Genomic DNA, 27,856 nt, shown 5'->3' with positions numbered 1-27,856 from the left:
TAAGGCTATAAAATAAAGATCTATGAATACCAAACATAAAAAAATTGTAGAACCCGATTGGTGAACTTATTGCTTATATATCATAACTTGTTTATCGCAAACGGGCAAATGTCGAAGACTATAACTTTTTGAAAAAAATATCGTAGAGAGTTAATTCAAGATCCACTCTCCTTCTAAAGACTTATATTTTCATACTCTGATGTAAATAAATGGGTGACATTTTTCAACCTCTTATTTCGGGTTTGAAAATAAGGGGCAAATTTCGTTATAAACATTTAGAACTGAAGCCTCCCCTATACATCCTATTAGTTTCTAACTTTGATTCCAATCAAATTAAAAATTTTCTAGGACCAGCTGAATCCGAGATAATTGTTTTTGTTTCCTTAAATCGTAGTGACTTTATTTATATGAATTAAGAAATTATTTCATATTCATCGACTAAAGACAGACTTATAATTATTATTTTAAAATAAAAATTATTTTAAACGAAAATTACATTTTATTATTAAAAATGATTTTTAAAGTGTAGTGGAGATTTATTTTTTTTTACGAATGTAATTTATTGTGTCGGATGCCCTTAGCAACGGTTTGCGGCTTATTGTATATTGAATCACGGTTTTTGCTGCAAAATTTTAAAGCACCTCTTGGATTGACATGAAACACACAGGCAAAGACATAGATAACATGTCAAAAATAACAATTATATTGGGCCTCTGTGTGCTTTTGCCCTGGGGGTGAGTTTCACCTCTTATAAGTTGTGAAAAATTATACGTTCAAAATAAGTTCGGAAATGTATAAAACGACTAATAATTCTAAGCAACTTTTGTTCTATAGCATTTTTTAATTAAGTTGATACTTTTCGAGTTGCTTGCGAGTAAAAACGTTCATTTTTCAAGAAAAAAAACACGTTTTTAGGCGGTTTTTGGCAAGTAACTCAACAAGTAAGTATTTTATTGAAATAAACATTCTTAGCAGAAATATAGCCCATTAAGAATTAAAAAAATAGTGTACGTATGAACTCACTAGACCCAGCAGACGCAAAGTGAAATAACCAAAAATGATGCACTTTTTGGAGAAAACTCATTAGAACTTTTTTAAAGTGTTTAACAAAATAATATTTTCTGTTTTTTAAGAAAGTTTCTAGTATCAAAAGTAAGAAAGTTACGATCAAAATAAATTTGGTCTCTTTTTTTCTGTCAAACATCTCGGGAAAGTCACTAATTAGCATCTTAAATCAAATTAATTGTTACCGCTTCACAAGTTATTTGCTAATGTATTATTTATATGATTGTAAGTATCATCTGTTCAAAGGGCTTATTTAAAAAGAATTGGTTTTAAAGCAAATCTGTTTTAATTTTTAATATTGAAAAAAATGTTTTTTTTTCAAAATAACTTAAAATTTATTAGTGTGACCAAAAATCACAAAGAGTAAAAAAATGTAGTTTTTGATTTTCTGAATATTTTAGATTTTTTATTTTTTTTTGTAACACAAAAATTGGTTAAGATATGGCTGTCCTCAATTTGCATACACTGATGATTATTTACTAGTTCAAGGCCTTTCAACTACAACTCCTTCAAAAATAAGCAATTTGAACCGATGAAACGTACAGACATTGACGACACATACACGAGTAAAACAAATTATGAAGTAAAAAGCAATACTTTTATTTATTTTAGTATTGTAGGCAGGTATATTTAGGTATTTTAGGCGTCAACGCCCTTCCGGTAGGGTTATATGGGAAGTATCACCGAGCCGCAAGCCGTTATCCCTTGCCGTACTGCTCCCTCATAGGCCAATCAGACGCCCGCATATTCCAGTCTAAGCGCCAGATTCTTATTTAAAATTTTATACTGACGCATTAGCCTTTTTTGTTTTTCCAATGACCTGGCTGAGCTTGAACTTGCATACCTCACGGAGAAGTGAAGTGCTGTCAGCTGCTCGTCGCACTGAGCTATCCGATCGACATATTTTTAATTTTATTTTATTTTTAATTTAAATTTTTGTTTAATTTCTTTTTATTAAATTTTTTATTTAAACCATTAATTTTGTTTTTGACGCTAATAGGGAACTTGCACATTTTTTTATTACATATTAATGTTCAGTTTTGTATAAAAATGAGATATCCAAAATTTTACGCTTCAAAAACTCATAATAACTTAGAAGTACAAATTTAAAGTCTTCTTTATCTTAAAATAGTTCAAACGACCCGTGACGTCACAGAGTTTGACTATGTGGTTCAGTTTATGGTTATATTTACGTATATTCTTCTTCTTTTTCTTTAGTTTATTGGCCTCCACCTACTTCAGTATTTAGCCAGATCGTCGTCGGGGAATAAAGGAAAAATATTTATATTCTAATGGCATTTATCGTATGTCACTGTAATGAAATATACCAGTTTGTTGAGATTGCAGTTTGATACAGTTTCTGAAGGAAAGGAAAGAAGGTTTACTATTGAAAATAAAACCATTTTTTAAAAGTACAAATTTTCTATGAATAGTTCAAACGATCAAAAACATTTGTAACGTCACATAACTGTATTTTCTACTGACGTTTATAATGTCTAATCCAAAATTATATATACAATTGGTGTAGAATGTAAACATGCAACCCAGTGACGTCACGACGCGTTTTGGGGTGGTTGGTATAAGTTGAATTTTTAGTAGTCTTTAGGGGCCAAACGAAAGACAAACAAAACTTTTTTATTTTTGATACAGGTTCTAAATTATGTTCTGTTGTGATTTATACCATTTTTTTCGAATTTAAAATTTTATGCAAGTTCCCTATTAGGGGGTGACTTTCCCGAGTTTGTTTGGCAAAAGAAAAAGAGAACAACTTTATTATGAGCGCAACTGGCTTACTTTTGATGCTACAGACTTTTTTAGAAAACAGATAAATATATTTTTTTAAACACTTTAAAAAAGTTATGATGATTTTCTCCACAAAGTGCATGATTTTTTGGTTATTTCACGTTGAAATAATTCACTTCGAAATTTGACGGATATAATATGAACCTATTTTTCATTAGCTAGAACTTTGTTTCTGCCGGGTGTAGCGAGTTCATGCGTACACCATTTTTTTTTTAAGTTTTTAATGTGCTATATTTTTGTTAAGAATGTTTTAATAAGTATTAATGCCAATTATCCAATTTGCCAAAACCCGCCTAAAAGTGTGTTTTTTTTTGTTGAAAAATGAAGGTGTTTACTCGAAAATAACTCGAAAATATTAACTTATTGAAAAAATCCTATGGAACAAAAGGTCATTAGCATTAGACGTGATGCTGATGCAGCAGAGAGAAGAGCAACACTGAAATGAAACTGGACAGTTCACGTGGCTCTAATGACAGATAACAGATGGACAAAGTGGATACTGAAATGGAGACCAAGAGACTAGGGCGTTATTTTTCAATAATACGCCCTTGGGCGTTATATCGTACTTAATAGACTTCGAAATAATATCATTATTTGTCAAATAATAGACCAGTCGGACATTAATGTCATTATTTGTCAAATAATAGACCAGTCGGACATTAACACAATTTCGGCTTACAGTCAAATTCCTCTAAATTTTTCTTTTCATAAATTCCCTATGATTAACTATTTAGATGGGAAAGTTTCGAAGCTTTCGAAGGGTTTCGAAGCCCAAATCGCTTCGAAACTTTAATAAAACTATTTTTTCAATAATTTAATTGTGGCTTATTTCCCATTTAAATAGTTAATCATAAAAATGTCACGAGGAAATAGCTTCAGAACAACAATAAATTTACTAATTTCAAAAAATCACTTACTTATTTGTTTTAGATAATATACACATAATTAATAAATGAATTTTAAATTATTTTCTAAAAATAGACTTTTACATAATTGAAACGAAATATCTCATCAATAAGAACGATCCAATTGATATAAATTAAAAATAGGATTACATAAATATATACTAAATTTATAAACTGTATTATTGACATTCTATTATAGAAGATTTGTGAATAATGCATATTATATTAGTGGTACATGCATATATTAATTTTGCAAGACTGAAAGTTTGTAGGAAGAATATTTATTTTGTATAAAAACAGACAATTATAAGCGAAACATTATCAGTCTTCTGTTGATTCACAAAAGAAGAACATTATGCCTTTCAAAGTAAGTATTGAACATTTCGAAATTTGTTATTTAAATAATACCGGGATGTCTAACTACCTTATACTCGAATAATCTTTAATTTTGTGAAGATTGGAACGTCATAGTATTGACGACTTTATGCATAGCTACAGATATTTTAGGTCACAACACCTACGGTGTTGAAACTTTGACATTGACAGCTACAACTTTTAAAACGCTGCAAATATCTCAGAGGAAAATGAAAAGGTTAATTCTGAGTATATAGGTCTGGATTCCGCGTATAAAAAACAAGTTGATTAATAGCAAGCTGAAAATTTGTTAATAGCTTAAGGGTGTCTAGTCGGACAAACTTTGATATATGGGAACACTAAAACAGGGGAAGTTTTAATTGTGGAACAGGTTAAAAATTTGGAACGGTCAGACCACGAAAACGTCACACGTATTTTGTCCGACAGAACAGACTTAAACTCTTCGAACAGAGATTAAACTCTCATAAAAAAATCAGACTGCTGTTTATCACCAAATGGGCATTTTAATGAGTGGAACATGTAGAATATGTCAAATGACAGGAATTATGACAGGTGATAAATAGCAGTCTGATTTTTGCATGAGAGTTTAATCTCTGTTCGGAGAGTATAAGTCTGTTTTGTCGAACAAAATAAATGTGCCATTTTCGTGGTGTGACCGTTTCAAATTTTTAACCTGTTCCACAATTAAAAATGCCCCTGTTCCAGTGTTCCCATATATCAAAGTTTATCCGACTAGACACCCTTAAGAACAAATTTTTAGCTTGCTATTAATCAACTTTTTTTCATACGCGGGATCCAGACCTAATACCGCTTCGTGATTGAGTTAAAAATGACAACTTGAGACGAAGAATAAAAGCTACTGATGTAATTTGCCGAATTGCCACACTCAAATGGAACTGGGCCAGACACGTCGCCCGAATCAGTGATGAAATTTGGACGAAGAGATAACTTGAGTGGTGGCCGAGAGTAGACAAAAGAAGTAGAGGAAGACCCCTACTCGTTGGAATGACGATCTCAAGAAAAAGTCAAAAAATTGGATGCAAAGTGTTCAAAATAGAGCACAGTTGACTTTATTAATGGAGGCCTATGTCCAGCAGTGGACGCTAAGTGCTTGGTGATGATGTGATGATGACGAACGTTTCCTCCTCATTCCTTGAACAATCGTTAGTGCGACGTGGCTTGCTACCTCCATTAGCTGCGATCTGGTGCCATGTTTCCCACTAAGGGTTTTCATTTGGTATATTAGAGATCTCGATCTTAGTCTTCAGCCTTCTAGCTTTCCTTCTATCATCAATAGTTGCATCATTCCCAGTTTTCTGGCTATGTGGTCAAAATAATTTCAGTTTGCATGGTTTACTTTTATTAATAGATTGATTTGTATATAAAAATTTGCAGACTGATACTGTGTTCTGCCCAGAAGAGATAAAGAGCCCTTATACAGACCCATAGCCGAAGGCTTCTATCGGTTTTTTGACAATCCGTGTTTCTTTTGCGTTTGTAGCAATGGGAAAAATACGTTCTTTAGCCGTTCATTGATTATATGTAGCAGGATTTTCCATGAGTAATAGGGAAATTGCTCTGTAGTTGCTGCATCATACGGGCAATGATCCCATTTTAAGATAAGAGATAACACGTACGTATAATACGTAGTTAATACGGACTACTAATCATGCCATTCACCTGTGATCCATATCATTGTTATCTGTAGAGATGGCAAGTTGTTTAAAAGCTCATAGAAGTTTTGTATAAATGCCACACACTGTTTGATAAGAGTTTATTGTTGACAATCTTCATTGAAACAAAGAATAGTAAAAATAACATGACCCAAAAAAAATAATCCTGTCATATTTATTCTAGGATATTTAAAATAACAAAAAATATTTAATATTTTTAGGTTTTGTCTTTTGCTGCACTTGTTGCCTTCGTAAATGCAGGATTATTAAGCGAGGCTCCAGTTTCTGGTCCTGTTATTTCCGCATACTCATCCGCACCTGTATTAGCTGCTCCAAATGTAATTAATTCAGTAGCTCCAGTAGTGTCTGCTTACTCCTCACCTTTAGCTTTACCTGCTACAGCTCCAGTAATTCCTTCGTACTCTGCGCCAGTTTTAGCCAATGCAGTAGCTCCAGTTGCATACTCTGCACCAGTTACGTATTCCTCGCCAGCGCCAGTCGTGTCAGCTTATTCTAGTCCTTTAGTAGCCAAAAGCTTGACACCCGTTAGCTACGCTTCATCTGCTCCAGTTGTATCCCCAGTAGCCTACTCAGCACCAGCCCCAGTAGTGTCAGCGTACTCTAGTCCATTAGTAGCCAAAAGCTTGACACCCGTGAGCTACGCCTCGACTGCTCCAGTTATATCAACTTACTCGGCTCCAGTAGTAGCCCAAGGCGTCTCTCCCTTAGCTTATAGTGCGCCTGCTCCAGTTGTATCTACCTACTCAGCCCCTCTTGTGACTAAAAGTGTAGCTGCCGCACCAGTTTCATATGCCGGATATTCTTCTCCAGTTCTGTCTGCTTATTCTGCTGCACCAGTTGTTCAGCCATGGTAGTTACTTAGTAATATCGACTGATATTTAAATATTAATTATTTATAAATTTACATAATATTATGAATAAAGAGTACAAAACTTAAATCTACGTTTCATTTTTGTGAAAATACAACTAAAACACAGTTAAAATATATAGGCCTGGATCCCCAGTACCAAAAAATTAATTGGTTAATAGCAAGCTGAAAATTTGTTAATAGCTTAACGGTGTCTCGGCGGACAAACTTTGATGTATGGGAACACTGGAACACATGAAGTTTTAATTGTGGAGCAGGTTAAAAATTTGGAACTTCAGACTACTAAAACGTCCCATGTATTTTGTCGGACAGAACTTCCAATTGACTTGTTACCCTTTCATTAAACTCTCTTGCAAAAATCAAGCAGGTATTTATCACCAACTCGGCATTTTAATAAGTCCGACACGTAGAACATGCCAAATGAGAGTAATTATAGCAGGTAATCTGTCTGGTAACAGTCTGATTTTTGCATGAGAGTTTAATGAAAGGGTAACAAATCAATTGAAAGTTCTGTCTGCCAAAATACATGGGACGTTTTCATAGTCTGACGTTCCAAATTTTTAACCTGTTCCACAATTGAAACTTCCCCTGTTCCAGTGTTCCCGTGCATCAAAGTTTATTCGACCAGTTACCGTTAAGCTATTGTCAAATTTTCAGCTTGCTAATAATCAACTTTTTGGTACGCGGGATCCAGGCCTAATATATGTGACCGAACTTAGGTATATGAAATCATATAAGCTAATTCGGTAAGAATCGAGTTAATTTAAAATAAACAACATCGAAAGTCAAACAAGATTTATTTTAAAGCAATTTCATGACCTAAATGGAGAGGAGCAAAGCGACTCAAGGAAAATACCAAATATAGTAGAATGCTTCTATAGCGAATTATATGACACAAAACAGGAGCCTGATAATAACTCAAAAGAAAATCTAAAAAGAAGAATTAAAAAGGTCAGGTCTGAAATTCTACCCGATATAGACGTCCATGAAATCGAAACCGCCCTATCTCAAATGAAATTAGCAAAGCTGCCGGTCCAGATGGTATCCTTCCTGAAATGCTTAAGGAAGGTAACCAAGCTATTATAGAGGAGCTAAAACTCCTATATTATCTAGGTCTACACAAGGCAGAAATACCTCACGACTGGAATGAGAGTATTACAATACTGCTATTCAGAAAAGGAGACAAAAGAGACTTAAAAACTAGAGACCTATCTCACTACTCTCACAAATGTACAAACCCTTTATTAGAATTATAACCAATAGATTAACAAATAAAATGGAAAGTTATCAGCCAGTTGACCAAGCAGGTTTCAGAAAAGGGTTTAGTACCATAGATCATCTCCTCACTATGAAAATATTGATAGAGAAGGCAAACGAAGACAACCTAGATTTATGTTTAGCCTTTGTAGACTATGAAAAAGCGTTCGATACTGTCGAGATATGGGCGATAGAAAAAGCTCTAAATAATAGTAGAATAGACTCCAGGTACAGGCAACTCTTACATAACATCTATAAAACAGCAACTTTGACAGTCGAATGGGAAAATAAAACAAACAAAACTAATCCCATAGAAATAAGTAGAGGCGTAAGACAAGGAGATGTAATATCCCCAAAACTCTTCACCTTAGCTCTGGAAGACGTCTTTAAAGAACTGAAATGGGAAGACCTGGGTATCAACATAAACGGGAAGAATCTCAATCACCTCAGATATTGCGATGATGTTGTCCTTATTACAACCAACCAAGAAGAACAAGCCACAATGCTGACTCAACCAGCACACGCATCGGAGAAGATAGGATTAAAAATGAACATGATTAAAACCAAAATCATGAGAAATACAAACGACAGAATAAATGTAAATATAAATAATGTCAATATTGAGGTTGTTGACGATTATATGTATATACCTGGGTCAAATAATCAAAGCTAATAATGAGAACCAAACAATTGAAGTACAGAGAAGAATCCGATTGGCGTGGGCAGCATTTGGAATGTTAAGATGGATACTAAAAAGCACAAAGATACAACAGTACCTAAAAACCCGTGTATTTGACCAGTGCATCCTTCCTGTTCTGACATATGGCTCAGAAACATGGACATTAACAAAGGCCAACATAAACAAAATTGAAATAACTCAGAGAAAAATGGAAAGATCCATGTTGGGAATAAAACTACAAGACAGAAAATCAAACAAATGGATAAGAGAGAAAACAAAAGTAAAAAATATAACTGAACATATAACAGGGTTAAAATGGAGATTGGCGGGCCACAATGCGAGACAGGAAGATAAAAGATGGAATGCTGAAATACAAAACTGGAGACCATGGACAGGAAGAAGAGGAAGAGGAAGACCTCAGATGCGATGGAAGGACGATATTGTAAAAGCTTCAGGAACTAACTGGAAAAACGCAGCCAAGGACAGACGGAAATGGTGAGATTTGTGGAAGGCCTATGCCTAAAGTTGGATATAAATGGGCTAAAAAAAAAAGAAGAAGAAATTTAATGACCGTAAAAATGAAATTGAACAAAAAGTCTTGAAATAACAAACTGAAGCTACTCGTTTTAAGTTCACTAGCAAAAAAATTGCAATTTATGTTTTGCTAACCAAATTGTTTGCTCCTAATCAACTTGTTAACATTTTGTTTTAAGAGTAGCGTCTACTAGCCGTGCGGTGTTTTGTCGATTATCCCGACGAGCTCCAACTTTTCTTTTAATCATATCCCACGAATTCTCTACAGAGTTAAGGTCGGGTCAGTAAGCAGGCCATCCCATAACAGTGATGTATTCTGCTTCAAGGAAGTTTGTAGTCACTCTATTGGTATGTGAATGTGCATTATCATGCATAAAAATTATATTTTCTCTTATTTTATTTCTCCAGAGCTTAACCACAGGTTCTAGAACCAAATCAACATACCTTCGAGCTATTAAGATAGTTGGACGAAAATTAAAGGAGTTTTTTACCGATCACAATGCCTTCCCAGAGCATGATACTTCCTCTTTTATTATGTGAATAGATTTGGCACCGTTCGTTCTTTCTTGTCTTCCTCGCCTTTTAAGTACATGAATTCATTGGTCATCTGATTTTACACAAATCCTGGCTTTGCTGAAAATAGCACATTTTGCCAATTGATAAAGTTCTAGTTCTGATATTGAAGATATAGTTTGTCAAACGTAGAAAATAGTTTGAAAATCTTACAATCGCCATGCGGTGTTATGCCGATTGTGAGATTTTCGAACTCTTTCCTACGTTTGACAAACTATCCCAATTAAGGCGATTAATTTTGTGCTGCCTAAATTACTCGGGAACTCGTAACTGCCTCGTGCTATATACTCCCTGGGCACGAATTTATTTTCTTATCAGTAGAACTGAAATACACTTTTAGCTTTCAAAAGCTGCCTTTGGAGATGCAGGTGAGAAATGGTGGGGTCTCTCCTAAATGCTTGGACAATGAAATGATCGTTGCGAGCCGTTGTTCCTTTTTGATGCTTTGCCTGCCTCTATTTTTAGGCTTAATTAGGCTATAATTTCTGATACCCAGCATAAGTTTTTCCCACAACGCCCAGTATTACCACTGCAGATAAGTAACACAATATCAATAAGGCTGCTCCAGAATACCAATTATTATTTTTCTCACTTGCACGTCCGATAACCCCATCATCAGGGTGTTTGGTAAAGAATGGGCCATAGCTTAAACTCAGGTTCCTGAGGTTAAAATAGGCCGATTTAAGCTAACTTACCTTAGTACAAAGTTTATAATAACCGAGTAACAGGGTGTCAAAATTAAACTTTTTTTTTATTTATTATTGAATATTTCCTGACAGGTATGAGATAACAACATGAAATTTGGTATGTGGGGGTTTTTTGCCACAATTAAAAAGTATATATTGCCCAGAGGGCGCCACATACGCCTTTCAGCACTCATTTATTACGTTCAATTTTTGTATTCCTGACTCTGTACAATTTTGACATTAAAATTTTTATTCTCCTATCACTTCTACCTAAAAAAGGTATACTTCTTTCATCTCCCTAAACTCAACAGTTTTCGAGATAAACGCATTTTAAATCTGCGATACACCATCATTTTTAGCATAATATCATTGTAGTTCCACCCGAAAAATAATTTAAAACCAAAATAATATTCCTGTCGTCAGTAGGGATACAACGGCCTCCTTAATTCAGATGGACTTACCCAATTTTTTTTTATGTATTTTGACCCGTAGAACACGAAATTTTTGGGTAACAGTCGATCCGGATGTCGATAAGATTGTTATAAACAAAGAACTTGAGGAATCACGTAACAGCGATTTTTCACAAAACAAAACATTTTTTTGTATTTTTTGGGTCATTCTAAGCAAAAAATGTTTTTACAAGTTTTTTCGTAGGATGCATAGTTTTCGACATAAACGCGATTGAACTTTCAAAAAATTTAAAAATTGCAATTTTTGAACCCGAATATCTTTTGATTGAAAAATAAAATAGCAATTCTGCTTACCGCATTTGAAAGTTCCAGTCAAATTCTATCGGGTTTGATTACTTTCATTGCTAAAAATTAATTTTTCTATTGTTAAACAAAGCTATAAACACATAGTGATTAAATGATGTTTTCAATGCATTTCTCATTTGAAATCGAACGAGTAGGCGCGCATACAGAATTTCTACGTAGATTACGTACATTAAAACGCATGCATTGGGCACGCGAAACACTATGTGTTTATGGCTTTGTTTAACAAATAAAAACTTAATTTTTAGTAATGCATATAATCAAAACCGATAGAATTTGACTTGAACTTTCACATGCAGTAAGCAGAATTGCTGTTTTATTTTTTAATCAAAAGTTATTCAGGTTCAAAAATTGCAATTTTTCGATTTTTTGAAAGTTCAACCGCGTTTATCTCGAAAACTATGCATCCTACGAAAATACTTGTAAGTCCATTTTTTGCTGAGAATCACCCAAAAAATACAAAAAAATATTTTATTTTGCGAAAAATCGCTGTTATAAAATTCCTCAAGTTCTTTGTTTATAACAACCTTATCGACATCCGGATCAACTGTTACCCAAAAAATTCGTGTTCTACGGGTCAAAATACATAAAAAAAATTGAGTAAGTCCATCCGAATTAAGGAGGCCGTTGTACCCCCCTTGGCGACAGAACTATAATTGAGCCAGTTCTCAACTCTATGTCATTGCATCGCAAATTCGATTTGAAGAAATTTGGGATACATTTTTGAATAATTTTATGGTTTTAAGTTATTTTTGGGGTGTAACTACAATGATATTATGCTAAAAATGATGGCGTATCGCAGATTTAAAATGCGTTTATCTCGAAAACGGTTGAGGTTAGGGAGATGAAAGAAGTATACCTTTTTTAAGTAAAACTAATAGGAGAATAAAAATTTTAATGTCAAAATTATACAGAGTGAGGGATAAAAAATTGAACGTAATAAATGTGTGCTGAAAGGCGTATGTGGCGTCCTCTGGGCAATACATAATTTTTGGTAGGGAATTTAGTTTTCTCGACCCAAAAAACCCCCACATACCAAATTTCATGTTTTTATTTCATACCTGTCAGGAAATATTCAATAATAAATAAAAAAAAAGTTTAATTTTGACACCCTGTATCTCGGTTAGTATAAACTTTGTACTAAGGTAAGTTAGCTTAAATCGGCCTATTTTAACCTCAGGAACCTGAGGTTAAGCTATGGCCCCTTCTTTACCAAACACCCTGTATATGAGGGTGGTTCGAAAAAAACTTTTTTCTTATTTCAGATCGCTATAGTGCGCAAAAGTTGCCATTGGTATAGACTTGAAAAAAGCAATAATTATTATTTTTTTATTAATTTGTCTTCCGGTCGCGCAATGCCATCGAAGTTAGCAAAAATTGTGAAAAACCTTAATTTTTTAAATTTTTTTTTAAACAGGTCCGATGGTTTTAATTGCGTTCCTATACCATGAACTAAACTACCAAAAGTATGTAAAATCAATATAAATGCACTTATTATACATTTGTTTCATATCTTCCGGTCGCGCAACGTAATACAAAATGAGTAAAATTAGTAGTTTTTGCAAAATCTCAAAGTTTGACTCTTTAGTACAATTTAATCATACTACTTTTAGAGATGCTATAGTTTAATTAAATTACAATAATATATTTAAAATCCAAGCATCTAAGATACTTTTTAATATTCAAGTGGAATTAGGTCGCGCAGCTTCGTCAAAAACAGCAGACTACCAAGAGGCGAGGCGAAAGCGAATGTCAGCGAAGCTCGCGCAGCCACAAATATAGATACATGTGGGAAGACCTCTACAATGGAGCATTTTTCTTCTCCATTACAACGAACTGCCATTCCGCCACCTTTTCCAACACTTAGATGGAAATACAACAGGCACTATAGGATATCCGGATCGATTGGAAAGGTCCTACCTGATTGTGAAAGACTACCATTTGTAGTTGATTTTAATCGTTGGCATCGCTGAGCGGTGCAATAATGTGGTTCTAATATAGCCCTCTCTGGAACTGTGTCCACACACTTTACTTGAAGCTACGGTCACTAGTTTAACGCATCTTTCAACTGCCTGTGTATGGGATGGCAAAGTATCTATACTCATAACAGGCTTGCAGTCATTGCTCACATACTGTTTTATCTCTTCATTAGTCAATGTTCTTAGCAGTAGAGGAAAATCAGTGTACTGGTGTTCCATTTGATAATTTCGTAATACTATTTAGCTACAAAGTTTAAGTTTGGTCGTTTAAAGATTCTGATAGAGTCACTTTCAGATATTGCTTGCTTTTCCTTCATGATACGCCTTAAGCCCAGCTCTCGGATATGGTTTCTGTCATCAGTTACCATAGCCAAAAGTAAAGTTTCGGGATGAGCAAAGTAAGCATTCCGTTGCAAAACGGGACCAACAACTTGAAGAAGCTCTTCTGGTAAGTACCTTGAATATTCAATGATTTTGTAATCATGTCTAGGCCCATCTGTGAATTTGTGGTTTATTTTTGTGGCAAACCACATAGGCATATTATAAAATTTGAGAATGGATGTGACAATCTCTCTCAGATTTTCAGAAGGGTCACACTGATGTATAAACGCAAAACTCGGTTTGCAGTAGTAAGCCATCTTGAATGTGACGTTGGGATAGAATTACGTACCCACTGATACGTCTTCTGAACAATTCGGTCTGGATCCAGCGTATGAAAAAAAAAGTTGATTAATAACAAGCTGAAAATTTGTTAATAGCTTAAGGGTGTCTAGTCGGACAAACTTTGATATATGGGAACACTGGAACAGGGGAAGCTTTAATTGTGGAACAGGTTAAAAATTTGGAACGGTCAGACCACGAAAACGGCACATGTATTTTGTCCGACAGAACAGACTTAAACTCTTCGAACAGAGATTAAACTCTCATGCAAAAATCAGACTGCTATTTATCACCAAATGAGCGTTTTAATGAGTGGAACATGTAGAATATGTCAAATGACAGGAATTATGAGAGGTGATAAATAGCAGTCTGATTTTTGCATGAGAGTTTAATCTCTGTTCGGAGAGTTTAAGTCTGTTTTGTCGGACAAAATAAATGTACCGTTTTCGTGGTGTGACCGCTCCAAATTTTTAACCTGTTCCACAATTAAAACTGCCCTTGTTCCATTGTTCCCATATATCAAAGTTTATCCGACTAGACACCCTTAAGCTTTTAACAAATTTTCAGCTTGCTATTAATCAACTTTTTTTTCATACGCGGGATCCAGACCTAAATGTCCTGACTTGATAACTTCTGATATCTCAAGCAAGTACAATTATTGGTGCTTGCTAAGAATATGCTTGTCAACTTTTGGAATCTGACAATCAATAGGATTAAAATCAATAAGTGTTAGTCTTTCACAATCAGGTAGGGCCTTTCCAATTGGTCCGGAATATCCTATTGAACCTGTTGTATTTTCATCTAAGTATTGGAAAAGGTGGTGGAATGGCAGTTCGTTGTAATGAAGAAGACAAATACTCCATTGTAGAGGTATCCCCACATGTATCTTTATTTGTGGCAGCGCGCGCTTCGCTGGCATTCGTCACTTTCGCCTCGCCTCTCAGTAGTCTGCTGTTTTTGACGAAGCTGCTTGACCGAATTCCAATTGAGTATCAAAATTTATCTTTTATTGCTTGGATTTTAAATATATTATTGTAATTAAATTAAACAATACCATCTCTAAAAGTCGTATGATTAAGTTGTACCAAACAGTCAAACTTTGAAATTTTGCAAAAACTACTCATTTTACTCATTTTGTATTATGTTGCGCGACCGGAAGATATGAAACAAATGTATAATAAGTGCATTTATATTGATTTTCACATACTTTTAGTAGTTAATTCATGTTATAGGATCGCAATTAAAATCATTTGGCCTGTTAAAAAAAATATATGAAAAATTAAGGTTTTTCACAATTTTTGCTAACTTCGTGGCATTGCGCGACCGGAAGACGAATTAATAAAAAAATAATAATTAGTGCTTTTTTCAAGTCAATACCAATGGCAACTTTTGCGCACTATAGCGATCTGAAATAAAAAAAAAAAGTTTTTTTCGAACCACCCTACTATCGCATATTTTGTTTTTGAACGGAAAAGTTTATTTATTTTCATTCAGTTTACAACTAAAGCAAATACCTAATCTGTAACGTAGTGAGATGTGATATTCGAATGTCTTATCGGTTTGTTTATTTTCAATGAAAACCTTTATTTTTTGAAATAATAATCGCATCTCTACGGTCTTTACTTCTCACTAGAGCATCCAGTTGCCTTTCGAGGACGGATGTGTATTGGGTATGTCCCTTAATAATCTTTATTTCCCTTAACATTGACTCAGTGTCGTAATGTTCATAAATTTAAATGATTAAATGTAATTTATTGGTTTTTGACCCATCTCTTTGGCTAGTTCCAATTATCGATGTACCTACTTGGACGTTTGCACCGATGATGGTCTGATATAACTGAAAATGTTCTGTGATATTTTCTAATTAATCCATTTGGATAATTAAAAAATATTAATAAAAATTTATTTAAATACGATTTACATTGGAAGCTTTTTACTTCAATAGTAAGTTTTTACACAAACAAAACTTTAAAATCTAGAACTTATAGACCAGCAATTCGAATAACTATTTCAACAGATATAGCGGTAAACGACTCGAAACATCGAATTAAATAGGAAAATATTAATGAGTAGAAAAAGATAAGACACGAGATTAGTATGCAAATTAATAAATATTTTTGAAAAACGTAGAATGAAAGACAAAATTATTACCGAGGGCCGAAAGCCCCTTAGAATAAATAAAAAGCTTTTGAATGATATATTTGAAATTAAAAATCACACTAAATTTTATCTTTTTTTTTCACCCTTGTAACTTATTAAAATAAACATTATAAAAGTTTGCGGAGATTTTCGGCCACCCTCGGTAATAACGTAGTCTTTCATTCTGCGTTTAAATTTTTCAAAATATTTATTAGTTTTTTTATTTATTTAAATAAATACATTTAAATAGCATTGGAGCAGAAAGTTTGCGCCTATCTGCTGAATCGGCATGTGGAGTAAATATTCTTCTTTATATATTGTCAGTAGCTTTTCGTAGGACTTTTCCACATTCATAGGAGCGTCATAAACTCTTTCCAGAGATTTCAAGTTTTAATCATATTTTAATTGTATTTTAGTTACGTATAAACAACGTAGTATACAGGGTGGGGCAAATAAAGAGCCTATTAGAAATTTCTCGAGAACAGAAGGTAAGAGAATCATGAAAATTGGAATACAGGGGTTTTGAAATATAAACTATTTAACGAAAATATTTTGGTCTCTTTGCTACTTCCGGTTATTCCGGAAGTTGATTGTAACTTAGTTTTTATAAATGGTAAACCCTGTATATTTTTACCTTTTCAGACTCTCCTTAATTTCTTCTTTCTTAAAAATATAAAGTTTTGTAATATTATACAGGGTAGTTTAAAATATTATTACGTTTTATTATTAATTTCGTATCAATTTTCACACCCTGTAAAATTGTAATAGTTTAACACAATAAGTTCTATTTACGTTTTAATGATTTTTAGTATAGTCTACTATTGTTAAGAATTATTAGTGTAGGTAAATATTTCATTTTAGTATAAAGGGTTGGTCGAAACTCGGAATGAGTATTTTGTCAGTTTTCTAAATGGAACACCCTGTATTTTATTATTGTAATGAAAAAATATTTATGGTACTTTTTAATTTCTTAAGCATTCTTTATACCTAACTACATACTTTAATTTGTGGGTTGTTGGTGATTCAAACCTAACACTAATTGCAACACAAAATAAGTGCAATTTTATTAGGTTGGCCGTGAAAATATTCAATCACAAATAATTTTTTGAAAATAAATACATAGGTATAGGCTGATAACTTACAACTGCCAATAATTGTTAAGCAATCAAAATACCTACGTAGTTAAGATTGTTGGTGCGATTAACAATTAAGCAGAAATTAAAGCTGCTAGGTAAAGGGAATGTTTAAGAAGTAAAAAAGTATCATAAAATATCATTTCATTACAATACTAAAATGTAGGGTGTTCGATTTAAGAAAACTCATAAATTACTAATTCCGAGTTTCGACCCACCCTGTATACTAAAATTAAAAATTTAGCTATACTAATAATTCTTAAAAATAGTAGACTGATATATCACTTGAATATAAATAGAGGTTTGGATGCCAACCTACTACGATTCTACAGGGTGTGAAATTTGCTACGAAATAAATAAATAAACGTAATTATCTTTTAAACTACTCTGTATAATATTACAATACCTCACGTTTTAAGAAAGAAGAAATCAAGGAGAATCCAAAAATGAAAAAATATATAGGGTCTCCCATTAAAAAAAAACGAAGTTATAAGCAACTTCCGGTATAACCGGAAGTACCAAATAGATGAAAATATTTTCATTAAATAGACCCCTTTATTATATTTTCATGATTCAGGTGCCCTTAGTTCTTGAGATATTTATAATAGGCCCTTTATCTGCCTTACCCTATATATCATAATAAACAAAATACTGCAAGTGATATTTTTATTTAAATATAATAAATACGTAAACATCAGTCAATGTAATATACATTTGCACTCTACCATGGTTGAACAAGTGGTCCAGAGGAATAAGCAGATACCAATGGTGAACCATGAGTAGCATACGCAAGAGGAGCTGGTGAAAAACTCCTGGCAACTACTGGTGCTGAGTATGCGGATACAACTGGAGCTGGAGCAGCATAACTTAGAGGTGCTAAACTTTTGGCAACAACTGGAGCAGAATATGCTGAGAGTACTGGCACAGGGGCAGAGTAAGCTAGAGGAGATACGCTTTGAGCTACCAAGGGAGATGAGTAAGCTGATACAACTGGAGCATGGGCTGAGTATGCTACTGGCCCTACTGATTTAGCTACAACCGGTGAGGAGTAGGAAGAGATGACTGGAGCCGCTGCTGGTAGCGCAAGAGGTGCAGAATAGGCAGACACTACTGGGGCCACTGATTTGGCGACAACTGGAGCAGCAACGGCGAGTGGTGCAGAGTGGCTACTGTAAGTTTGGATATAAGACCTTGAAACTGCAGCTGGGGCAGCAACCACGGGAGCAGCAGAGTATGCAGAGACTACTGGGGCCGCAACTGGAGCCTCGCCAAATATTCCTGCATTGACGTAAGCGACAAGAGCAGCAAAGACGAGTACCTAAATATAATTAAATAATATTTAAGTTTTAGTTGGGAAATAAATATGTAAGTATATTAAATATTAATAAAAATAGATTTCATATAATAACCAATTAGTAAATAAAACAAAAACCATCTTTAACTTACTTTAAAAGCCATGGTGTTGTTCTGTGTTTTGTTAAACAAGAAATGATGTTTTATCACTTAGACATTTCAGTTTTTATAGAGATGTTAACTACTTTCGATTTTGTGTAAGGTCTCGGTTAAATTGTTTATTATTAAGTTGACAGAAGTAGGCGTACCTGTTGTAGATATTTGTAATATTTGAGATAACTGTCTGTTTCTTTTAGATTGTAGAAATTATTATGTAAAAATTGCAAACTTATTAATGAAACCAAAATGTGCGTACCTACCTGTTGTAGAAAAAATAATATTATTTTAAAACTGCTGCTTTGTTCTTGTTTTTGAAGACCTCTTATATACGAACCCGACTTAGCCCGTTTTTGCTCGATACTGCACGGACTTTTCGCGTTATTCCCCCGTACAAGATATTTTTCCTATTAAATATTTCCTAACGTATGGTGTTTGTGTGCTGCGAGATATGTTTACAACAAAATCTAACGCATATTCTATACTTATATAGGAAACTGTTCCTTAAAAGAATGATTATGATCTAGAAGGTGAAGTGAGCACGTAGAATCTCTTTGTCTATTAGCCTTTTTGGTTTCTGCTACGGGTTTGTCTAAGGTTCTGCCAGTTCGACCGATGTAACTTTTTGGACAGTCACTACATGCTAGATTGTATAATACTAATTGTATTGTATAATGCTAATATTATTCTGTAATAATTATTGTTTTTCCATCTTGGCTAATAATATTATTATTGATGTATTCTTGATGATTAAGTTGTTGTGTGTTTTGAAAGCTTGTGTTGTTCTTTTTTATGTTTTTGAATATGTTTGTTAATTTTTTCTGTATATGTGAGAGAGCACAAGCTACTGGGTTTTTCTGTAGTGGTGGGAAGATTAATTTCCGGAATTTCTTAGGCAGTTTTTAGTTTCAAGTTATGTTGTTTGTTCGTTGTGACCTTTGTTTACAGCTACTTGCTTAGTGATGTTCAATTCTACCTTCAAGTTTTTTTTGTGACATGGAAATTTCTGTTAATCTATGTAACAATCTATGGTAGGCTACTAATTTATGTTGTGTAGTAAGTATTTAATTTCGTCTACTTGTTCAATATCTTCATTTTTTATCTGAATCCTTATTATGACTTTATTTTTCTTATTGATAATCATGGTTTTTGTTTTTTTTATCTATATTTTAAACCAAACTTATGTTATTATACAAAAAATAAATAGAAGTACTACAACAATAAAGAACGCGTTACTAATTATCAAAAGAATCAAAATAGAAATATATTTTAAACATGAACTAATTTTTTTTCTTTTTAGGAGGTAGATTATAAAAATATATAAACGAAAGAAATTAATAGTAAATTATAACAAAACCAAATGGTAGGGGAGCCCAAGCGGGGATTTTTGCAGTTACTCGAGCGCGTCAGATTAGCATATGGGAGAAACCTGGTACCCTGCAGATGTACCTCTACCATATATTGGCTCTTAACACAGGGGAGTTCGTTAAGGGGGGCCCGAAAAAAAAAATCTATCCTTAAAAAAACTCGAAATTGTCAGATTAAGATAAGGTAAGTTAAGTACATGCAAAAGAGTGTATATTTCAAAAATCTGACGATTTGAGCCTGGCGTAAGGAAATGGGTGAGTCCCAAAGTTTCACAAGAAAAAAGCGAATATTTCGCGAAATGAATGACAGATCGAAAAACTAAAAAATATGTTCCCAATATTTTTTAAAAATCTATCGAATGATACCAAACACGACTTCCCACGGAGAGGGGTGGGGGGTAAATTTAATATTTTAAATACGAATCCCGCGATATTTCGCGAAATGAACATCAGATCGAAAAACTGTAAAATACACTTATTCAGTATTTTTGAAAAATCTATCGAATGGTACCAAACACGACCCCCCACGGATGTGGGGTGGGGGGTTACTTTAAAATCTTAAATAGGAGCCCTCATTTTTTATTGCAGATTTGGATTCCTTATGTAAAAATAAGTAACTTTTATTCGAAACATTTTTTAGAATTATGGATAGATGGCGTTATAATCGGAAAAAACGATTGTTGGAAATGGAAAATTAAATTAAAAAATGGCAAGCGCCCACTAAAATGGAAAACTTTACTTAACTTTTTTTGGTTTTAGGACCTACTATTCACAACCCAATAGGTCCCCAAAGCGCTCGAGTGACTGCACATTTAGCATACTTTGCTCCCCTACCAAAATGATTTAAATATTAGATCAACCTTATTTAATTTTGGAAAAACATAATAAATCTTTTTTTATTTTTAGGAAACTGTCCGCGCTAACCTCAAGGATTTCAAAAGCAAGGTGAGATCTTTAAATTTCTATACCAATTAACATTTGTAATTAATTTCGATATTTGTGTTTAACAAACATTTCCGTTCATCATAATTGTTGGTGGCCAAAGCAGACAGATCACTCAGATGGCAATAACTGGATCGAGGTCACCAAGAAGGTATGGTATCATCAATTATTTGTTTTGCAATTTGGTAATTTTTCTGTCTTATATTTGTGTTATATATTAAGGATCATCAAAAAGTGTCTGTGGGTAGATTTTAGCAAACTATTAGTTTTTATTAACGTTTATATTTGGTAATACTTGGGTAGCCTTTTGAAGTTTGACGAAGAAAAATAAACGAATCATTAGAAGTGTATATGATTAAACTAGTTATATTTCAATTCATTGTTTGTTTCTTTTCCTTTTAAAATTGTCATCATAATAAATGTTAAATCCTAGACGGGAAAGAGCTGCGCGTACTTGAAAATCTGTATTTGCATTATGGTCCAAGAGCTGTGAGACATTTTTGAGTAGGTATTTTAGGCAACCTGAAAATTTTTCAGGTGACTCTCCTATAATAGCCTAATACAAAAATGCCGGTCTGGCTGGAGGGTAGCGGTTATTTTCCCCAAAAATCCCCCCAAAAGTTAAAAAAAAGGGTAAAAATTGTTATTGCAAAAAATATCATTGACGTGACTTTAAAGTAAATTTAAATATTCAAATATAAAGAAAATAAACAGGCCAGGCGATTTGAGGGCGATTTTAACTCTGCAAGATACTTGCATGGGCGCCCCAGGATTATTTTCGGGGGATGCATCTGAACTTTAGAAGATTTCATCTGAATCTGTACATACTATTAACGAGTATAAAATATACAAATATACACGCAAAGCTATGTTCATTCCTTCCGGACAGGGAAGTATAATGATTATTTTGACAGGGTATTTTTTAATATTAAAAATAAATATTCTAAAAAAGACAGGTTTTTTTTTGGTGAAATTTTCCAGCTGCCATGTGATCAAACAAATTACGCGTACATATAAATAAAAAGCGCTATAGGTAAGCAGCAGTGTGAGACAGAGCGTATACCGATAGCTGTTTGTGTCCTCTGTTGTACCTGAGCGAGTTCGTTCGCTCGAGAAAAATCACGTGACCTGGCGATCCCATGTTGTTGTGCCTCGAAACGTTAGAGTAATTGTTATATATTATAGTTTTTTAAGTAACTTTTTCTTAATTAAAGGAAAATAATACGTACTATGCAATAGATTTTGCAAATATGATAGAAAAAGACAGATTTATTATTATCAATATATAGGTAGAAAAGTATAAAAGTATAAACTAAATTAATTCTGTGTCCGAATCTTGTACTTCATCTTCAAACTCCTCATCTGAGCTTAAATATTCACTGTCTTCTTCTTCGTCAGACTCCCCTCGAGACTCAGATTCCTCTTCTTCATGATCTGTAAATAGTTGTAATATGTATTTAGAATTAATTAAAAATTAATTAGCGATAATTTAATTGAATTACTACGTATTCTCTGTCCTTTTATACGGAGTCGAAGCCTGGACAATCACGGGCGCATCTGAAGAAAGACTTGCCATTGTTGACATGTGCTGTTATTGAATAATGTAAAAAATATCATGAACACAACACGTAACAAACACGGAAACATTAAGAAAGATGAAAAAGGCAAAAGAAATACTCAACACTATAAAGGAAAGAAAAATAAGCCAAAATAAATATTCATTCTCTTCTTCTTCGTCAGACTCCCCTCGAGACTCAGATTCCTCTTCTACCTGATCTGTAAATATTTGTAAATATGTATTTAGAATTAATTAAAAAATAATTAGTGATTAATTAATTGAGTTGCTACGTATTATTACTTATATAACTAATACTTAATACTTTCTCTTATATTATAAATTACATCACGTTTTTTATTTCTTAGTATATGACCAAAGTAGCTCATTTTTCTTTCCTTCATAGTGTTGAGTATTTGTTTTGCCTTTTTTTATATTTCTTAAGGGGGGGGGATGGTTTGAAATATTTAATTTTTTTATTACTTCAAATAAAAGTGTTACTTTCAACAATACTCTATGAAATTTTCAAAATAATCGGAGTAAAATTATCAGAGACACAGGGTGTTGAATATCCCTATCTTCGACTCGCGTTGCCGCGGCTTCGCGCCAGCACGCTTGAGCGTAGTGAGAAACGTTAAACAACTGTTCGCCTTCTCTTTTGTAGATTACTCCGCAATTTAAAAAACATATTCCAATGTTCATAAATTTACGATTTGGCAGACAAATCAGAAGATGAAGATGCAGTTGTCAAAAGTTAAAACGCATTTTTCTCAAAACTGCTTTTTCAAATGCGGTGGACATTGTAACTGAAAAACTACTCGACCGATCTACCTGAAATTTTGCATAGATTTTCTTTAGACATTTCGTGAGGTAATAACGTCGAGATATTTTTCATTTTTTGCTTATTTTTTGTTCAACAATATTATATCTGTTGGTTTTCACAAAATTTTTATCAAAAATTTAGTATTTTTGACTTCTGAGTATCCCAAAAATTCAAAAATCGCTAAAAATAAAAAAACTCGACGTTGTTACCTCGTGAAACTCATAAGCTAATTAAATATTTTTGAATTTTTTGTTTCGTATGATCCAGTGATGAGTCCAGTGATGTCCTCCGCAAAATTCATTATTTTTGAGCTGCCTGCCAAAATTTGTCGCCCATGGCTTATTTTTCAATATTTTGGATTTAATTTTTTCTTAAATATTCTTTGAATTGTACTTAATATGTTTATTTAATTCAAAAATAAAATAATTCTACCATAGCTTCGAAAAAAATCACAAAAATGTGCTTGGTATGTTGATTTCAAATCATACCCACCCCTTAATGTTTCCGTGTTTGTTACGTGTTGCGTCCATGATATTTTTTACATTATTCGATAACACCACATCTCGACAATGGCAAGTCTATCTTCAGATGCGACCGTGATTGTCCAGGCTTCGACTCCCTATAAAAGGAGAGAGAATACGTAGCAACTCAATTAATTTTTCAGTAATTAATTTTTATTTAATTCTAAATACATATTACAACTATTTACAGATCATATAGAAGATGAATCTGAGTCTCGAGGGGAGTCTGACGAAGAAGAAGACAGTGAATATTTAAGCTCAGATGAGGAGTTTGAAGAAGAAGTACAAGATTCGGACACAGAATTAATTTAGTTTACACTTTTATACTTTTCTACCTACATCTTTATAATAATAAATCTGTCTTTTTCTATCATATTTGCAAAATCTATTGTATAGTACGTATTATTTTCCTTTAATTAAGAAAAAGTTACTTAAAAAACTATAATATATAATAATTACTCCGACGTTTCGAGGCACAACAATATGGGATCGCCAGGTCACGTGATTTTTCTCGAGCGAACGGACTCGCCCAGGTACAACAGAGGACGCAAACAGCTATCGGTATACGCTCTTTCTCACACTCCTGTTTACCTATAGCGCTTTTCATTTATATGCACGCGTAATTTGTTCGATCACATGGCAGTTGGAAAATTTCACCAAAAAAAAACCTGTCTTTTTTAGAATATTTATTTTTAAAATTAAAAAATACCCTGTCAAAATAACAATTGCACCTCCCTGTGCGGAAGGAATGTACATAGCTTTGCATGTATAGTTGTATATTTTATACTCGTTAGTAGTATGTACAGATTCAGATGAAATCTTCTGAAGTTCAGATTCATCCCCTGAAAATAATCCTGGGGCGCCCATGCAAGTATCTTGCAGAGTTAAAATCGCCCTCAAATCGCCTGGCCTGTTTATTTTCTTTATATTTGAATATTTAAATTTACTTTAAAGTCACGTCAATGATATTTTTTTAATAATAATTTTTACCCTTTTTTTAAATTTGGTGGGGATTTTTGGGGAAAATAACCGCTACCCTCCAGCCAGACCGGCATTTTTGTATTAGGCTATCACAGAAGAGTCACCTGAAAAATTTTCAGGTTGCCTACAATACCTACTCAAAAATGTCTCACAGCTCTTATACTATTAGGGATGGCGGTTGTTGACAAAAACACCGGTTTTCAGTTATATCGGTTTTCTTTTACCTACAGTTTAACCTGGCGGTTATAACCGATCAAAAAAACCGGTTATTCCAAAAACCGGTGTTAGGTTTTTTTAGTTATAGCCAATACGAAATAAGCATTTACATTGCGCTTTAGTTTGCAATATTACATTCGAATCGATATCAGTTCATATCAGTATAGAAATCAGTCATCAGTGTTGTAAAATCGGTTTCAGTCAGCTTAAAGTTTCTCATTTATGCACGGGGGCGAAAAATTTTCCCATTTTTTTTCTAAATTCAGTATTTTTTCACTTATCCGGTTTTTAACCGGTTATTACTTTAAAAAGGAAAAACCGGTTATAACCGCGACAAAAAAGAACCGGAAAAACCGATTATTGCAGAGGAAAAAAACGGTTTTAGGTTGTAACCGGTAGGTTTTTCCCATCCATAATTTGCACCAAGAAATCACCGTAACATATTGAAACCATGCCATAAAAGCGTCCAAATACAAAAAGGTATCCGACAAGACCATGTCAGGTCTACATTGATCTTCAACTTGTACTCTGAATGTATCAACTTGTACTATTAAGTCAGCAATAGACCATGCTGAAATTGGTATAAAAATAAACGGTAAATGTATTAACAATACCAGGTTCGCATACTATACTGTTCTGAGGGAACAAATAATAGAATAGATACTTACAAAATATACTAGATAGTGTTAATAATGCAGGTGAAGCAATACTGTGTCTTCCGGTGTAGCGTCTTCGCTCTCGAACAGGCCGAGCTCAGGAACAGATTTGGTGAAGTAGGCCCAGATAATATAATTAACGTCGCGATCGAGAACAAAATAATTTTTGATTTTATAATTGACATCGTTACGGCCATCGTAAAACGTAAAGCGGCTCTAGAACGGGTAGAACAACAAAACGGGTGAAGTGGGCGCTCAAAGTCAGCAGAATAAAAAATTAGAAAAAAATAAAAAAATAAATAAAAAATTAAAAGAATTAAAAAAAAATACAAAAAGAACAATACTTTTCTCAGTAAGATTTACAAACATCGTATACAGAGTTATACCCCTATTCCCCTATCTTACGTTAAGAATAAGATTTAGTAATATTGTACACAGATACACATGACCTCAACCCCTACTTTATCTTTATTTTCAATTTCAACAGGTCACTTAAAGACCTCCCTTATCCCAGTGGCGGCTCGTGGCCTTGGAGACAGGGTCGGCAAGGTTTTTTTTTGTCTCCTCGTATAGGTATACCATCAAACTAAAAGGCTTAAATCATCATAGGAGATTTTGTTGTTTTTTGTTTTTTTTTTTAATTGATATACTTGACATTCTCTCTTGTTTCATGGTGTTTCGACAATACGTGTTGATTCTTTTGAGACAAGATAAATGCCGTTTATTTGAGGCATAAATTGGTGGTAATAAGAAAATTGATGAACAGTTTGTTGTAATGAATTGCAGTACTTACTACATAGAATTATACATACATATTTTGTAACTTATCCCACTTTCTGAAAATATTTGGATCGGCATAATTTTTAAGTACCTAACTTGTAATAATAAATATCTTGGAAATTCTTTAGCAAAGGGAACTTTTAAATTTTGAATCGTAAAAAGGTCAAAAATTTGCAAATCTTCAAAATTCGAAAAACGACTATCTATTTGCATATAATAGTAGGTATCCAAAATTTCAAGATATACCTACTCGTTTTTCGAGATATGTATCATGTCAGTGTCTTTTTGGGATTGTTGGGAAATATCAAGCGAATCGAAAAGGTTACTGCGTATATATTGGAAACTACTCTCATTACGGAAATCTCTGAGATTTTACACCAGCTTTCGTATTCTATTTTTGGAATTAATAATGTGAGTTGACTGATTTTGAACAACAATGAATAGGTATCTTGGGCCAACTCTGTCTTAAAAATATTTAAAAGAATATTAAAAGAGTAATAATTTAATAGAGTTCTCAAACCGATTGCTTCACGGCTCGAGGTATCGCCGCTTTCAAAATCGTCGCCTTCAATAATAAAATCAAAAACTTTCAAAAGCTGTTCACGAAAATCTGCTACAGATACTAAAACTACTAATATCTGTAGAGATAATCTGCTTAGATAAAACTAACCGAGATTTAAAATTTCATCGCTTCTGATAAACTGTTCGCTGTTTTTTCGAAACAAATTTGTTCTAAAGCAGTAATCCCTTTAGGTGAGCTAAACTGGCAAGAAAAGACGATATTCTTTATTTTTTTACACGTATCATTCAAAACTAAATTCATTATGTGCGCATCATAGTTCATAGTGAGTAAATAAAGCTTGTGATGCAAGAGTTTTAACTTTTGCCTGGAGACCATTCAATTCACCACACATCACAGTAACGCCGTCATAAGATTGCCCCAGTTTGCCCTACCAATATATTTTTCATATAAAAAATTTTAATCTTTTATTTAAAACACCAAAAATATATTCTGCCTTTTTGCTTTTACTCACGTCTCTAAAACCTAAAAACCTCTCATAAATATTACCACGTTACGCGTATCGAACAACAATAATTGACAATTGTGAATGATATGATAATCAGAAGTTTCATCTACTTCCAGCGAAAAGCAAATGGTTTTATAAATCTCAGATTCAATAACGTTATTCAAAATGTAACTATTTGATTATATTATGTATTAGTTCATTCTGTATTACGAATACACTTCGAATTAGAAAGTAGATATTTCTAAAACAATTTTAATAATTCTCTATAATTACTTTGATTTTTAACAAATGCTTCGATCCATCATGTCCACTAAATGATAATTCCTGACAACTTAAAAAAATTACGATATCAAACGACGTAAAACGGCGTGATTATTTTTGACAATTTCTGCCGATGCGATGCTCCAAATGAAAC

General features: G+C 33.4%; 3 protein-coding genes across 17 annotated transcripts in view; 2 read left to right on the top strand and 1 right to left on the bottom strand.

Annotated features, from left to right (window-relative positions):
• Positions 1-27,856, top strand: part of LOC114337883 (prominin-1) — a 940,102-nt gene that overhangs the window by 891,337 nt on the left and 20,909 nt on the right. For 6 of the 15 annotated variants that reach the window (XM_050658571.1, XM_050658566.1, XM_050658569.1 and 3 more), the window contains 2 exons: positions 20,846-20,884; positions 20,985-21,032. In XM_050658571.1, coding sequence (XP_050514528.1) covers positions 20,846-20,884; positions 20,985-21,032 — 87 coding nt within the window. The remainder of the gene's footprint in view (positions 1-20,845; positions 20,885-20,984; positions 21,033-27,856) is intronic. The other 9 variants (XM_050658567.1, XM_050658559.1, XM_050658570.1 and 6 more) reach the window with 2 other exon arrangements.
• LOC126889876 (cuticle protein 16.5-like) lies at positions 3,960-6,764 on the top strand. Its single transcript, XM_050658581.1, has 2 exons — positions 3,960-4,140; positions 6,043-6,764. The coding sequence occupies exons 1-2, from the start codon at positions 4,129-4,131 to the stop codon at positions 6,694-6,696; spliced, it is 666 nt and encodes a 221-aa protein (XP_050514538.1). The 5' UTR covers positions 3,960-4,128; the 3' UTR covers positions 6,697-6,764.
• Positions 17,776-18,646, bottom strand: LOC114335997 (cuticle protein LPCP-23-like). The gene is made up of 2 exons (XM_028286296.2): positions 18,570-18,646; positions 17,776-18,441 (listed from the first exon to the last, which is right to left on the bottom strand). Exons 1-2 carry the CDS (start codon positions 18,579-18,581, stop codon positions 17,845-17,847), a joined length of 609 nt encoding a protein of 202 aa, XP_028142097.1. The 5' UTR covers positions 18,582-18,646; the 3' UTR covers positions 17,776-17,844.

This window comes from Diabrotica virgifera, chromosome 8 (genome assembly GCF_917563875.1).
Source record: "Diabrotica virgifera virgifera chromosome 8, PGI_DIABVI_V3a".
Taxonomy (NCBI): Eukaryota; Metazoa; Arthropoda; class Insecta; order Coleoptera; family Chrysomelidae; genus Diabrotica; species Diabrotica virgifera.
The sequence above is the reverse complement of the archived record's forward strand: the minus strand, read 5'-3'. Positions and strand labels throughout refer to the sequence as shown.